At 43.9% G+C, this 14,452-nt stretch overlaps 2 protein-coding genes across 2 annotated transcripts in view; one reads left to right on the top strand and one right to left on the bottom strand.

Annotated features, from left to right (window-relative positions):
• DCHS2 (dachsous cadherin-related 2) overlaps positions 1-14,452 on the top strand; it is a 69,337-nt gene that overhangs the window by 28,725 nt on the left and 26,160 nt on the right. The window lies entirely within an intron of this gene.
• On the bottom strand, positions 9,775-11,328 carry LOC147600948 (uncharacterized). Its single transcript, XM_086746564.1, has one exon. The coding sequence runs from the start codon at positions 11,326-11,328 to the stop codon at positions 9,775-9,777; it is 1,554 nt and encodes a 517-aa protein (XP_086602690.1).

Genomic DNA, 14,452 nt, shown 5'->3' with positions numbered 1-14,452 from the left:
CTTGCAGGTATTCTGACTTGTGTGCAGAACTAATTTCAGCTCTGGCTGGTGTATTAAATGTAAAATGTGCGCTTGGATGGTGCAGGGTAGCGCAGCATACTATAGCTTTCAGGTGAAAATAGACAGCGTCCTCTGGTTATAAATCAAAAAAACAATGTTCAGCTCAGTTAAAGTTCATATTCGGACATTTTGTTGCTCTCAATTAGAGCGTTTTGAATAGTTTTAAAACAGTGCACTAGGCAAGGGTCCTGGTTTTGTAACAGAACCGGCAAATATGCACTGATCCCTTTTGACCAGAGAGGGGCACTGTCACCCAAGGTTTTCCAGCTAGTTGAGCTGTGACTGAATCGTGGAAGCCGCTCTGGATTTCTAATATGATTTTCCATAGGTTCGTCCTTTACCAGCAACTTTTCTATATAGCATCTCTCCTGAGCTCACATCAGCCGTTTGTCATCAATATGTGCTCTAGAAAAGACATTTCCTCACGAATATGTAAGGTATTTAGAAGTTAGGAATGTGTGGTTAGCCCTGTCTGTGAAAGTCTTCATGAAAGCTAAGCAGCATTACAATCTACCTCTGTATCATGCTCTTCCAAGTATTTTCTTTCTTTTGTGGATCATACTATGTTGAAAAAAGGCAATATTTGAAGTACAAATTTGGAAGATAATAGAGAAAAGAAGTGGTAATTTGCTTGAGTTCCTCTGCCTCCTTTCTCTGTCCCTTATATTTATTTATTGTACATCTTGTGGGAAATACAGTGGAAGGGAAATTTTGGGAACCATTAGGAGGAGGGAGCAGGAGTGGCTTGGCAGGTGGAGAGGAAGAGCATTCCAAGTGTACTGGGTGGGCACAATGTGTGCCTGCCTGTGCAGACACTTTGGACTGGAGCAGTGTTGTGACTGATGGTTTGTTCCTGATTTTTTTTTTTTTTAAGTACTTTTTCCAGTAACCACAGTCCTTCTGTTGAGTCTTTTTCTCATGTTTGCATGATTTGGCCCCATGTCATATGCATGTTATAGTATTGTTCCAAACAAATATGGCAGTGATGCTCATAATGTAAGCAAATAGAATTTATATAGGAATCATATAAATATAATGCCTTTTGTTACAGTTTTGGAACAGAATTTTTGAATAAGATGACTCCTCTGATTTTTTTTTACATCACATTTTTTTTAGATTATTTTTATTTGCTCTTTGAATTGCAGTTCACATCCCAGTAATATTTGCATCATCTCAGTGGAGGACTTTCTTCCCATCATAGAATTTATTTTTCACTTTGTATGTTCCCTGACTGACCACAGGGAGGAATCATTTTTACTGACAATTGCAACCATCATCAAGTTTTAGTTTTAGTTGTCTTTCTACTTCATTCCCTGCAAAGAGAAGAGGGAAAGCAAACACTGTCACCTCATTTGTGTTTGATCCAAGCTTCAAAAGATTTTTTTTTTTTTTTAAATCATAGACTCATAGAATAGTTAGAGTTGGAAGGGACCTTTAAAGGTCATCTAGTATGGTTTTCCTGCACGTGGATATCCATGAAACTTCTTGTTCGACTGACTTCCTCCTGCATATTACATAGCTGCAGTTACTGCAACTCTATGTTGCCTAAATTCCTCTACGTTCTCTTACACTGTGTGAGCTCTCCACCTGCTCCAAGGCCAACATCTAACTGCAATGCAAGTAAATATGAGTGTAAAGACACGTGTAGTTGTCACGCTCCAATTTCGGGTGGGAGGAAGGCCCCCTTGCGTTCTAGCCGACCTCAGACGAGTCTGGGAGGCTAGGGGCGGCTAGACCAACCTCACACACACCGGAGCGTGGTTTTGTTCGTATTTCTCGGGAACAGAATTAAGACTCAAAACGGAGTCAAGCGCCAGGTAACTTTATTAACCCGACAAGAAGTTCGCAAATGCAAGAGAAAGGAGAGAAAGAAAGGAAAGAGGGAAAAGAGTTTCAGTTGCAATAGCTACCACCACGGAGCTGCGGCGTCCCGACAGTCCAGTCGACTCGGTGGGGGAAACGTTCCGTCCGATGTTGGTCATTTCTGTCCTTTTATCGTTCGTCTTATCCACGTCACGTATTCCAAGAGCGGGTCTGCTTGGCCGCACCCCTCACCTGGCGGTGATACGCATGCCCAATACCGTCTCTGGGCTCCTCTGTTTTTCTGGCCTGGGTCTGGGCGCATACGTAGGGGTAAGGCTAAATTTTGCAGAATCAGCTCTGCATTCAGGTTTGTGGGAAAATAGGAGGAAAAAACAGGAAGACTCCAGTCCTATGGTTTGACTGATGTACCATTGTTTAGGTGATGGTTTGACGCTTCGACAATGTTGAGACAAACATTCGACACAGTCTCTCACACCACCCCGTGGCTCAACATTATTGCCTCAGGGATGGGGTTCCATGGTGGCATAAATGATAGAGGAAAGGGGAAAGAAAAAAAAAGAGAAGAGAGAAAGAGAAGGAAAAAAAAAAAAGATATATACAATTCTAAACATTATTGTTTGTCAGGCAAGTTAGTGTATATAAATGCTAAATACATTGATTTAATCAACAATATCTTATCTAACTAAATGATCTTAACATATCTAAATTTAATTAACAACATTTATCTTATCTGAGTAAAGGGTTTTAACATATAAGCATGTGCCCAAGTTTGAGGCTTATGGCTCTGGGGGTTCAGAAGAAGCAAGTAATTGTTTACAAGGACACTCATAAGGTAAACAAAGACAAACCAACAAAACTATAGCAATGCACCACTTCATAAATGTCCCAAGATACAGCACCATCAAAATGTTAAGCATTTTGTTCATTTTTTTTTTTTTGCGACCATTTTTCTTCAGCAAAACAGTTCACTTTTTGCCTTTTGGTGAAGCTGGCGACTAGGTCCTTGTGGAGCTGGTAGCTGTGTGATCCACTGGAATTTGGGTCTGGATATGCAGCAGGAAAGTGGATTTCCACGCCTCCAACTCAGAACACAGTAAATAAACAATAACACTATAAATTTGCTGTCAATTTTATATCACCCCATGGATCCATGGTGGTTTCAAAAAAAAAAAAAAGAGAAACAAACAAACAAACATCTCATATAATTTCTATTGCTGGTGGTCTGGTTCGGTTCTTTCCATCGTCCAGCGATGTTGAGACATTAATTAACCTTTTCAGTCTCTATACCACCCCGTGGCTCAGCATCGCTCACCGAGGTTGAAGGGGGAAAAAGAAAAAGAAAGGGGAAAAAGGAAAGAAAAAAAAAAAAAGAAAAAGGGAAAAGGAGGGGGGGGGGTGGGAAGAAAGGGTAAGGGGACTTAGTTATGCTTATATGTGGCCACAAAATGGGTTTATATTGTTGTATGATACGTTGAGGTGTTTCTTCATTTTTAATATGGACCACCCCAAGGTAACATATCTTAATCCAGTTCACATATAGCACTTTGTGGATATGATGTTCAGAGATCCAATGATGTCAAATACCTATTCAAAATCATACATATAACACAAATAAAGATTAATAGGTTAACAATTAATTTCTATATTTATCATCAAAAACATAGATTCAAATATCAATATAAGGACCATTTTTCCCACCCTGTGAGTCCTAAAAATCAAGTTTTAGGTAGGTTTCCAGGTTTGCCTTCAAACAGGGGGGGTAACAAACATGGTTTTTTTTTTTTTGGGAAAGCTATCTGTCTATCTGACAGATAGACCACTTTTAAATTTTATATGTCATCAATTGGAAAATCATCTGGAGCCATTCTCTGCCAGTTGTGGTGTGGCTGATATAGACTCCACGGGAGTGGGACAGCGTTTTTTCCTGTGTTTTCCCAAAAATGGGGTGACTGCGCCTGCGCCTGTTTGGAGCTGTGGGCTTGAAGGCAAGCTGGACTACTACCCAGGATTCCTGCTTCAGTACCAACATCCTCCGGAAGAAGGAACTGCGTATATGAACCCCAAGATCTGTTTCTAGATCTTTCCAAGGCGGGGGGGGACTGCGCGTGCGCAATCCCAGACTTGGAATTTATAAAAGGGGCAACGGCAAGGTGCCACGCACACGCACACCACCTGAGCAGCAGGAGTCACCACCTGCGGCACCCATTTTCAAGATGTCGGCAGATGCATCAGCAGTAAGTGTTCTCTTTTCCTTTATTCCTTTACTTTTCCTGTTGCTTGGCTATAGTGGTGTAATGTTCTCTTATCATTAGCTGGCGCCGCTTGGCGAAGACGAGAGACCTGAACAAGCGCCCGATCACCACGCGAGGCGATCAGTGAGGTAGGTATCATTAATCTCAAGAGGTCTCCTTTAATTTTCGTGGCTGTTAAGGTTTTTCCTTTTGTTGCTGTTCCACTTCCAGCTTCATGATACCTGCTGCGGGGGCAGAGAGAGAGAGAGCTGGCGCTGCCCACAGTGAAGGTGTTGAAGAGGTTGACTGGGGGTGTCTGAGAATGTTAATTTGTTTACTGTTAGTGGTTGCAATTTTTGGTGCTCTTTTTATGTTGGGCTTTTTGCTGTACTGTTACTACTACGATTGTTGTATATAAGCTGTTTTCACATTTTTTGTTTGTTTGTTTTGTGTGTTGTTAGTTATTGTTAGTCTAGTTAATATATGTTCTACAATAAAGTTCAGTTTCACAGTTCATCTGGAGGTCTCTTGTTCACTTCTATGGTGGATCTGTAAGCAAAGGCGGGAAGTTTGCGGAGGCGGGGGGGGGAAGGGGAAACTGCCACGCGGTTTGGCTGACAAAAGCCAATAGTCTCTATAGCAAACAGAACAGTTAAAAATGGCAAAGTTATATGATTTTAACAGTTACGCGTTCAGCTTGCCGTACAAATCTGATATGTTTAACCCCATCGGGTGAAGTCACAGTGACCGCTTGCATTCGAGTCACTACGCTTTGGATTAATTGAATTAGGCACGGTATAACACAAGGCAAAAACATTAAGGCTGCTAACCCACATAGCAAATAAAATAAAAGCCGTTTTATCCATGGTGTTCCTGGTAGCCAGGACCACAAACCACCATCCCAACCATCCCAGCCATTCCATGTCTGAGTGGGGACATGGGCTAGTTTTCTAATGTCTGAGGTCAGTTGTAGAACCACCTCACCAACATCACTGATTTTTAAACAACAATTAGAAATATTTAGCTTCCCACATACTCCTCCCTCTTCAGCCAACAAATAATCCAAAACCATGCGATGTTGCAGGATCGCAGTGCGCATCTCTCGAGATTGTTGATTCAAGAGATCTATAGCATCAGCAGTTTTGTTGGTAATGATTTCCAAAACTGCCTGCAAACGAATTATGCGATTTAAGTTATAAATTGGTTCCCGGGCCCCTGTTATCAGGTCATTAGGATTCCAGGTGGCCGGGCCATAATGCTGTATTATCCTTTCGGGAGGCCACTCATTTTTCCCCCATTTTTGTGTTCCACCTATTTCAATCTCGATAGCTCGCTTATTGCGTGCAACATCTTCGTCACCCAGATTATCATACAGTTTCACTCCTAGTCGGGGACTTTCTGTTTCTGGAAGCAGGAAAAATAGAGGCCGGATAATTCCAATATAACAAACCCCTGACCAGTTTGCTGGTAGTATTTTGTAGGCAGTGTGTCCACAGATCCAGTAATGTCCTTTTCTGGCTCTGACCCCTCCAGCAAACGGTCCAGCTGCAGTCCGTGGATGTTGCAAGTAAGTTGTATTATAGTCTCCTAAAGGGCTAAAGAAGGTGGTGTTACGTTTTCCCAGCTGACTATATGTTTGCCCAGTGCAGTACCAAGCACCCGTGTCTTTTTTCCACTTACAAGTTTGAATATAACCTCGGCCGTTGGGCCACCAAGCGTCAAAGGATTCATTTTTATTTGACCAAAATCCACCAAAACTCTTACTGCGTCCGGCTTTATTAACCCACATCCATATGCTAAGACTAACATCTTTGTTAATTAACTTATATGTGAGTGTCCACTGACATCTGCTTTCCCCCACACTGACTCCTCCATTTTGGGTGCGATTTAAGCAATATCCACCTATGGCAGGGAACTGAATTGGCCATGTTTCGGAATCGTCCCAAGTGGTGTTATTGACCTCGCTGTAATTGCTCATGATTTGTCCTGGCGTAAGGGGCATGGAGGTCCAGGGCCAGCTTGATAGTCCTAGAGGTCCTCCACACACCCAGCAATGGCTTAAGTTAAAAGTTTCACTCACAGATTTTGCTAACAAAATAAACTCATTACTGTCAAAGGAATTCTGAAGGTAGAGGGGGGGATGAGCTGGCCTCTCTTCCCCACCTCGGACAAATCCCCAGAGCAATATAATTGAGAGCAAAACAGTGTTTAAAAACATCTTCACTGATAGGTTTTATCACTTCCTCTGCAGGCGTGTTGGTTTCTGGTCTGGTGCTTTCTTCCTCCTAAAACGAGATAAAACAGAACCTCCTCGGGTGAGAGAAAGAGGAAAAGAAAAAAAAAGGAAAAAGCGGCCATGAGGCGCAAGGTGGGGGGGGGGCTTCTGTTTGCCTCGGGTGAGAGAAAGAGGAGAGAGAGGGAAGAAGAGAAAGAAAAAAAAAAGGAAAAAGCGACTGAGAGGCGCGAGGGGGGGGGGGGGGGGGCGCCTCTGTTTGCTTAGGTGGTTGTCAGTTTGTCTAAAATGAAGGAATGATCCATCGGGTGTTAATTTTATGTTCCTTCCCAGAGGCATCTCTTGCCTTCCATGCATATATGTTCAGAGGGCTAGTGAGTACCAGTGGTACAGTTCCAATGGTGGGTAGCTCGACCAAAACAGGTTGTCCCGGAAAATGGGAAGAGTTTTGTTTGTGGTCGGGGCCTGAGATGGCAGGTACCAAGGAGGGGGGTTTTGGACAAAAAGCCGTGAGTCTAGGGCACCCATTTATTCCCCACCGGTCGTTTACTCGTCGAACAGCATCCCACAATCGATTGGCCCAATTTGCCTCTTGGGGTTTCAGAAATCGCTTAAGAAGGCCATTAGTTCTCTCAACTATGCCATTGGCCTGTGGGTAATAAGGTGTATGAAATATCCATTTGATCCCCTCTTCTTTGGCCCAGTCCTGAACTATCGCTGCTGTAAAGTGTGATCCATTATCTGACTGAATAGATTGAGGTTTAGGAAGGGAGCTAAGCCACATTTTGAGGGCTTTGACTGTATTGATACCTGTAGCACGGGAGAAGGCTTCCGCCTGTACCAACCCTGATACTACCTCCACTCCAACTAATACATACTGTTTTCCTTCAGATTTTCGGAAAGGTCCTATATAATCAATTTGCCAAGTGTCCCAAAGGCCTTTTCCATCACGTAAATGTAGTGGAGGTTGTTCTAAAGGATGTCTATCCAATCGCACACGGCATTGTTCACACGCAGAAATGCAGGTGCGACACATTTCTCGAGTTACTGGCCACCCTCTGCTAGCCGCTTCTCGATAGAGATCATGAGCTCCAGTGTGACCCCGTTTTACATGCAGCCACTCCAAGAGTCTGTCCCATTTTTCTACCAAGGCTTCTGTTTGCAGTGTTGCCAATCTAGCCAATTCATCGACTTTGCCATTCCAGTGACTTGTTGGGGTATCGTCTTCCTGGTGGGAGGCTACCCACCCTACCAGGAAGGTTCCCTTTCTTGCTATAGAAGAGATTTCCTGCCATTTCTCCTTCTGCCAAACAGGTGTCCTATTTACTTCCCAATTATTCTGTTCCCAAAAAGGAAGCCATTCGGTACATCCTTTAAACACTGCAAAGGAGTCTGTATATATATGTACAGGAATTAATGTCTCTGATTCCCGATCAAACACACTCCATACAGCTATCAATTCTCCAACTTGTGCGCTACCTTCTCCTTCAGTGATTATTTTGTCGCCTGTCCCTATTTGGAGAGCCACTGCCCGGTATTTCCAAACTCTTCCTTCCCGTTTGGATGAGGCATCGGTAAACCAAACATTCTGTAATTGCTCTGAAAATGGAGGGGCAACTTGAATGACGGGGGGAAGGGTATCATTTTCAACTTCGGGAGTGGTCTCCTCCTGCAGGGGAAGGAGTTTAGGGGTACCTTCAGTTATTTGGAAAATAGTACAATAGTGCTCAATTTGAGCATACCATTTCCGAATGGAGGCACGCTGGGCTATTCCATCAGGAGGAGGAGTTCCTGATAAAACCGGCTTTATCACTTTGAATGGTCCCCTTAAGATAATTGCTTGTTTATGAATGACCCTTTCTACCTCCCGAAGGGCAATGCTTACAACAAAAAGACCTTTTTCCCAAGTGGAATACCGTTTTTCTGCATCTTTGAAACTGCGGGAATAAAATCCAATTGGTCGAACAGGGCCATCAGGTCCTCGCTGCCACATGTGCAGTGACAGTCCTGAATTTGCAAATCCCCATTCTATCTGCACAGGGTCTGTGGGGTGGATAGGGCCTAAAGCCTGGTGAGTCATAGCCTCAAAAATTAAAAGCCGCAAAGCCTCATCATGAAGAGGGGTCCATTCCCAAGTTGCTCCTTTTCGCAGCAGATCATATAAGGGCCGCGCAATTATTGCAAAGTCTGGGATATGTTTCCTCCAGAAGACCAATAAGCCTAAGGCGTGCTGCAACTCCTTTTTATTTTCTGGAATTTTTACCTGATCTAGTGCTGAGAGGGTGTCTTGAGGAATACAGACTGACCCTCCTTTCCACCATATCCCTAAAAATTTAACCTCATTTGCAGCAATTTGTATCTTTTCCTGAGGAATCTGGAGTCCCAGAGACTCTAAATGATGTATAATCTTTTCCTGTGTCACCTGCACTGGAATTTTTTGATCTCCTCCTATCAAAACATCATCAATGTATTGATAAACTCTAACTCCCGGTTCTGGGGGAATTTGGGCTAATTCTTGTGCCAAAGCATGATGTGCTAAGGTGGGAGAATGCTTGTAACCCTGCGGGAGGCGAGTGAAAGTGTACTGCTGTCCCTCCCATGTGAAGGCAAAGCGATTGCAGTCCTCTTCCTGCAGTGGAACCATAAAAAACATATCTTTTACATCAATTGTGGCCATCACTTGGTGAGCTTGTTCCTGAATAAGTGAGATTAGCTCAGCTATATTAGGCACTGCTGCTGTCAAGGGGCCAGTATTAGCATTGAGCCGCCGATAGTCCACGGTCAGCCTCCACTGTCCGTTTGGTTTACGAACTGGCCACACTGGGGAGTTGTACGGGGAGTGGGTGAACATTAAAATTCCCCGTTGTTTAAGATCTTCAATCACGGGGGCTATCCCTTCTCGGGCCCCCAGTGGCAAAGGATAGGGTTTCACGTTAGTAATTTTGGACGGGGGAAGGGCAGGTGCTGCTTGTAATAAACGCACTTCTGTCCAGGACAGTTCAGAGAGTTTTCTAATTTGAGGGATGCCAAAAGACCATGAATTTCCCTGGGTATCATACCACTGTCTGCCTTTCAATACGTCTATGCCCAAAAGATTTGTTGGAAAAGGGCCTATTGCAACCTTAGTGTGCACTGGATCTTCCTCCCCGGGCAACCATAATGTTACTGAGGCCATAGATACTGATTGGGTTTTTCCCAAAGCATTTAAAATAATAAGGTTTTTTGACAAAGTCAAAATTCCACATTGCTCCGCCTCAGTTTGCATCAGGGCAGTGATTTGTGCTCCTGTATCAATTAAAAAGGTTACTGGTTTTTTCTGTGGCCCTACAGCCACTGTAATCAATAAATCTCCTCTCATATTTAGGGTGAGTTGCTTTATAAACATCCACCCTCCGTTTCCCCCCCCACCTTCGGGGAACGGAGGAATTAGTTTCCCGTCACCCTCTTTTCTGCATCAGTTTCTTCCCTAAGGTCTATCAAAGGTGGGGCACTAGGGGTTGTTCCAAAATTGACTTTTCGCCCTGACCATGTTTGTACGAGTTTCCCCAATTTCTGGGTTGGAAGCCCATCCATTAAATCTCGGGGAATGCCTGTCTGGAGCCCCAGTTGCCACCATTCCTGACGGCTGAGGGGTCTCCCTCTCCCAGAATCAGTAAGTCGGATCGACTTAGAATCGGGACTTTTCTTGACCAGTGCTGGCCGCCCTTCACCTTTTTCTGCGGCTCGTACAGCTCTGGTTTCGGTTCTTTGCCCGAATCCACCAACGGGACCATATTTTCTCCCAAAATTTATGAGTTCTTGTGCTACTTCCCCCCATGTCCACACTTTCCTCCCTGTTCTTCTGTGATCGGGGGTCACTGTTCCCTCCAGAGCACCAGTAAGTCTATCTGCTACAGGGGTACTTTGTATCTTCCCCTGTAGCTGGATCCCAATGGGTTTCAGGGAGTCAGGAAGTCCTCGAATTAGAGGAGTCATCCGTTCGGGATCCACAGGCATCATCATAGGAGAGCCCTGGTTAGGTTTGAGCTCTCTATCATACATCATTTGCAAACAAGCAGCCTTTTGCACACTCTCTAGCAGTTGATCCACTGTGCCTGTGATGGCTAGGGGGTCCCCCCTCTCCAAAGGGTTCAGCCCTCCAGCCCAATATGCTGCCCTCTGTGTCAAAGACCATGGGGCCCGATAATTATCGGTAGTTAAAAATACGCCGGGACCCCAATATCCCTCTGCTTCCCTTTCTGACAACAAGATTCCATCCCCCCCTGACAACGACACTCTCCAAACATACTCTGTTTCCGATTCCTTTGGAGTCCTTGCAAAATCCTTCCTTAATTTTGCCAACTCAGTTGCTGTAAACGGAACCTCTTTAGTAATAACTTGGGGACGGTTGTCAGTTTCCCCCTCATACACATATTCAGTTTTAACTAGGGGATACATGTGAGGAGGATTCTCTACAATTTCTTTTGCTTTTTGCAAGTCCTCCTGAGGATAGATTTGTCTGATCCCCTTCTCTTCTAACTTCATTTCCACCTCTCCACATGAGTCATTCTCTCTCCACAATTCTTCCTTCAAAGTTTCCTTTAGCAAAACATTCCGGTGTTTCTCTTCCTCTAACAACTGCTGGGTATCTTTTAATTGTTCTCGCAAGGATTCAACTGCCAGTTTCAAAGAGTCTATCACAGCATTATCTTGACACAATCTCTGCCTCCTATCTTCTATAGCTGCTGCCAGACTTGCTCCTAAAACAGCACAAACTATAGATTTTCCCTTCCCGGGCCTAAGTTTAGAACCCTTCTGTAATATCATGATCCTATCCACTATACTCTGTGGTTGGAACCAATGATTTTTCGCCCATTCTTGTCCCTGGAGGGACGGGCGAGCATGGTAATTTTCCAAAAGGTCATCCAATTTATCTAAATCCCCATTCGATACCGTCGTGGGGATCTCATCACGAACATTTACAGATTTGCAAGCACCCATCTCACCAAAGAGGGGTTATTTCGTCCTGAAAGGGACACACCTTAATTTTCTACCACAATTCCACACACACACACACACACTCAGGAGGCCACACCTTTCAAATTTCACTTATTTCACCAAGAGGGGTTATTTCATCCTGAGAGGGACACACCTTAAATTTCTACCACAATTCCCCCCATACACTCTCAGGAGGCCACAACTTTCAAATTTCACTTATTTCACCAAGAGGGGTTATTTCGTCCTGAGAGGGACACACCTTAAATTTCTACCACAATTCCCCCCATACACTCTCAGGAGGACACACCTTTCAAATTTCTCACAAAAAAAAAACAAAACAAAAACTCGTTTTTCGCCCAATTCTGTCGCTTCGTCCTTCTCCGGCTGTTTTCCTCGCGGACAAACAGAACCGCGGATCCGGACTCCGCACTCACTTCGTACCAATGTACGTCTCAGTCACACACGCACACACTAGAGTCTCTAATAAAGCAACTGGACACTTTCTGTTTCTCCGAGAATCCTGCCGACTACGCCAATTAAATAATGTCACGCTCCAATTTCGGGTGGGAGGAAGGCCCCCTTGCGTTCTAGCCGACCTCAGACGAGTCTGGGAGGCTAGGGGCGGCTAGACCAACCTCACACACACCGGAGCGTGGTTTTGTTCGTATTTCTCGGGAACAGAATTAAGACTCAAAACGGAGTCAAGCGCCAGGTAACTTTATTAACCCGACAAGAAGTTCGCAAATGCAAGAGAAAGGAGAGAAAGAAAGGAAAGAGGGAAAAGAGTTTCAGTTGCAATAGCTACCACCACGGAGCTGCGGCGTCCCGACAGTCCAGTCGACTCGGTGGGGGAAACGTTCCGTCCGATGTTGGTCATTTCTGTCCTTTTATCGTTCGTCTTATCCACGTCACGTATTCCAAGAGCGGGTCTGCTTGGCCGCACCCCTCACCTGGCGGTGATACGCATGCCCAATACCGTCTCTGGGCTCCTCTGTTTTTCTGGCCTGGGTCTGGGCGCATACGTAGGGGTAAGGCTAAATTTTGCAGAATCAGCTCTGCATTCAGGTTTGTGGGAAAATAGGAGGAAAAAACAGGAAGACTCCAGTCCTATGGTTTGACTGATGTACCATTGTTTAGGTGATGGTTTGACGCTTCGACAATGTTGAGACAAACATTCGACACAGTCTCTCACAGTAGTACAAGTAAGTGCTGGAAAAAAAGTGCATGGAAAATCAAATATACCCACAGCATATTTAAGATAGGATGTGGGTTTATCTTGAGATATGTCTTTGCAGAAGCTCTGAATGAGCACAACTAGCATTTGTCAAGGCCTGTTTTTAAGCTGATGTTCACCTCTGTGGTTCAGTAGTTATGTCTGGAGAAAAACCTGAGAAAAATCTCAGAAGGTTAATAGGGACCACTGACTTAGAGTTGTGAGATAGGGGTTACTGCCATTCACTAGACATTTGTCTTGCTTATATTCATGGATTATCATGGTCTTAACACTAGTATTATAAAGATGAAACTTGAGCCTAGATTTGAGGTGGGGGCATTTGTTCCCATTGCTTCTTCACCAGTGTTTGCACTAGACTATCCACAGTGTAATGCCACAACTGCTGCTTCTGAGAAGCTGTGGGAGCACAGGGACTGCCCTTGCTGTGGCGAGGGAACAAGAAAGGGGGCTGAAGCTTTTCCATGGCTGCAGCTCAGGTACCAGGCATCCACCCTGAAAATTAAGCCTGTGGGAGAAGGGGTCCCTGCCACAAGCCAGTGGCAAGGAATTGGCTTAGCTCCTCTTCCAGCTCGTAATGCACAGGAGGAATAGTTTGTCTCTCATTTCAGTTTGTCATTTCAGCCCCCAAAATGTGACTAGCAGTACTGAATAATTAACCCACAGATTGGATTAAGTGCAAAAGTGTCGGCTGCTGTGCCATGGTATGTGAATGCATGGAGTCATCACGCTCCACTCTTGGGCAGGGTGTGCAGCTTTCTCCTACTGCTAGGTGCATGATCCTAGCAGCTGGATATGAGAAAGGAGGCAGTAAGTACTTGGGAAATAAATGTGATGTGTGCTTTAAGAGTTAAAAGTTTTCATTTCAACAGTGTGTAAATAGTCAACCTGGAGAGCACCTGTATGGTTTTTCAGCACTGTCTGTAAATAAATGTCCATTGTGAAATCTGCCAGTGAAGGCACTGGGTTGAAGCAATTCAGTTGCGAGAGATCAAAGGCTAATAGGCCAGCCCTGTAGTGTCACATGTCTCTTTTTCCAGCTGTAGTATATTGGTGATTAAGGATGGATAAATGGAGACAGACCTGCAACCATCTTCTCAAATATAGTTGAATGGTATCAAATATGGGCAGATCAGATAGTGTGTGTTGGTAATCTTACATTTTCAAGATATTATCTTTGATTGTGTACTGGTGTGATTTTTCTTCTTTCTTCTGGAAGGCTGGAAGGATTTCTGTGCCTCATTTTCCCTCTGCTATTTATTTATGTGAAGATGTCCCTCCCTGGACTTAGCTTAGGTGCAAATGCGTTTACAGTAATAATTCTTTCAATCAAATTTCAGTAGCATTGTTAACTATTTAGCAAAGCTATTCAAAGGCAAACAAAGGAAGTCATGGATATTCAGAACTGGAGGTTCTGTTTCTTCTCTCACACTGGTGTTTCTCCGTCAACTCCAGTGCAGATTGTCCTGTTTGCTACTGCAGCAGATGAGAACAAGCAGACGGTGTCTGCAGTTTTAGTGTAACTGGAAGTGCTATAGCTTTCCAGGTGCAGTAACTGTCCCTATACTACTAAAAGACAGATTGTTGGTTGAAAAAAACACAGAATGATTGAATAAAACTCACAGAAATGTGAAAAAAAAAAAAGCACAATAGTACAAACCCTTCAAGTATAACAAAAGATTATACTCATTAAGGTTAATGACTGTGATGGAGATGACATTATACTTTCCTTAGGAGGGTGTTGAAACTAGAAGAAATATGAAATAAATTATTTTATAATCGTAATAGATAAGAACGCAGAGTCACATTTCTTGTTCAACTTTTCTTGTTCAACTTAGGTGGAGAACTTTGAAAGAGAGAATTTTAAAGACCTGTACAGTTTTAGCCCACTATTTC

This window comes from Chlamydotis macqueenii, chromosome 4 (genome assembly GCF_036417535.1).
Source record: "Chlamydotis macqueenii isolate bChlMac1 chromosome 4, bChlMac1.mat, whole genome shotgun sequence".
NCBI lineage: Eukaryota > Metazoa > Chordata > Aves > Otidiformes > Otididae > Chlamydotis > Chlamydotis macqueenii.
This window is presented reverse-complemented; position numbering and strand designations above follow the sequence as displayed.

Bases quoted from the DNA above. Each gene is read 5' to 3' on its own strand.
- LOC147600948 (XM_086746564.1), bottom strand. From the start codon at position 11,328: ATGGGTGCTTGCAAATCTGTAAATGTTCGTGATGAGATCCCCACGACG.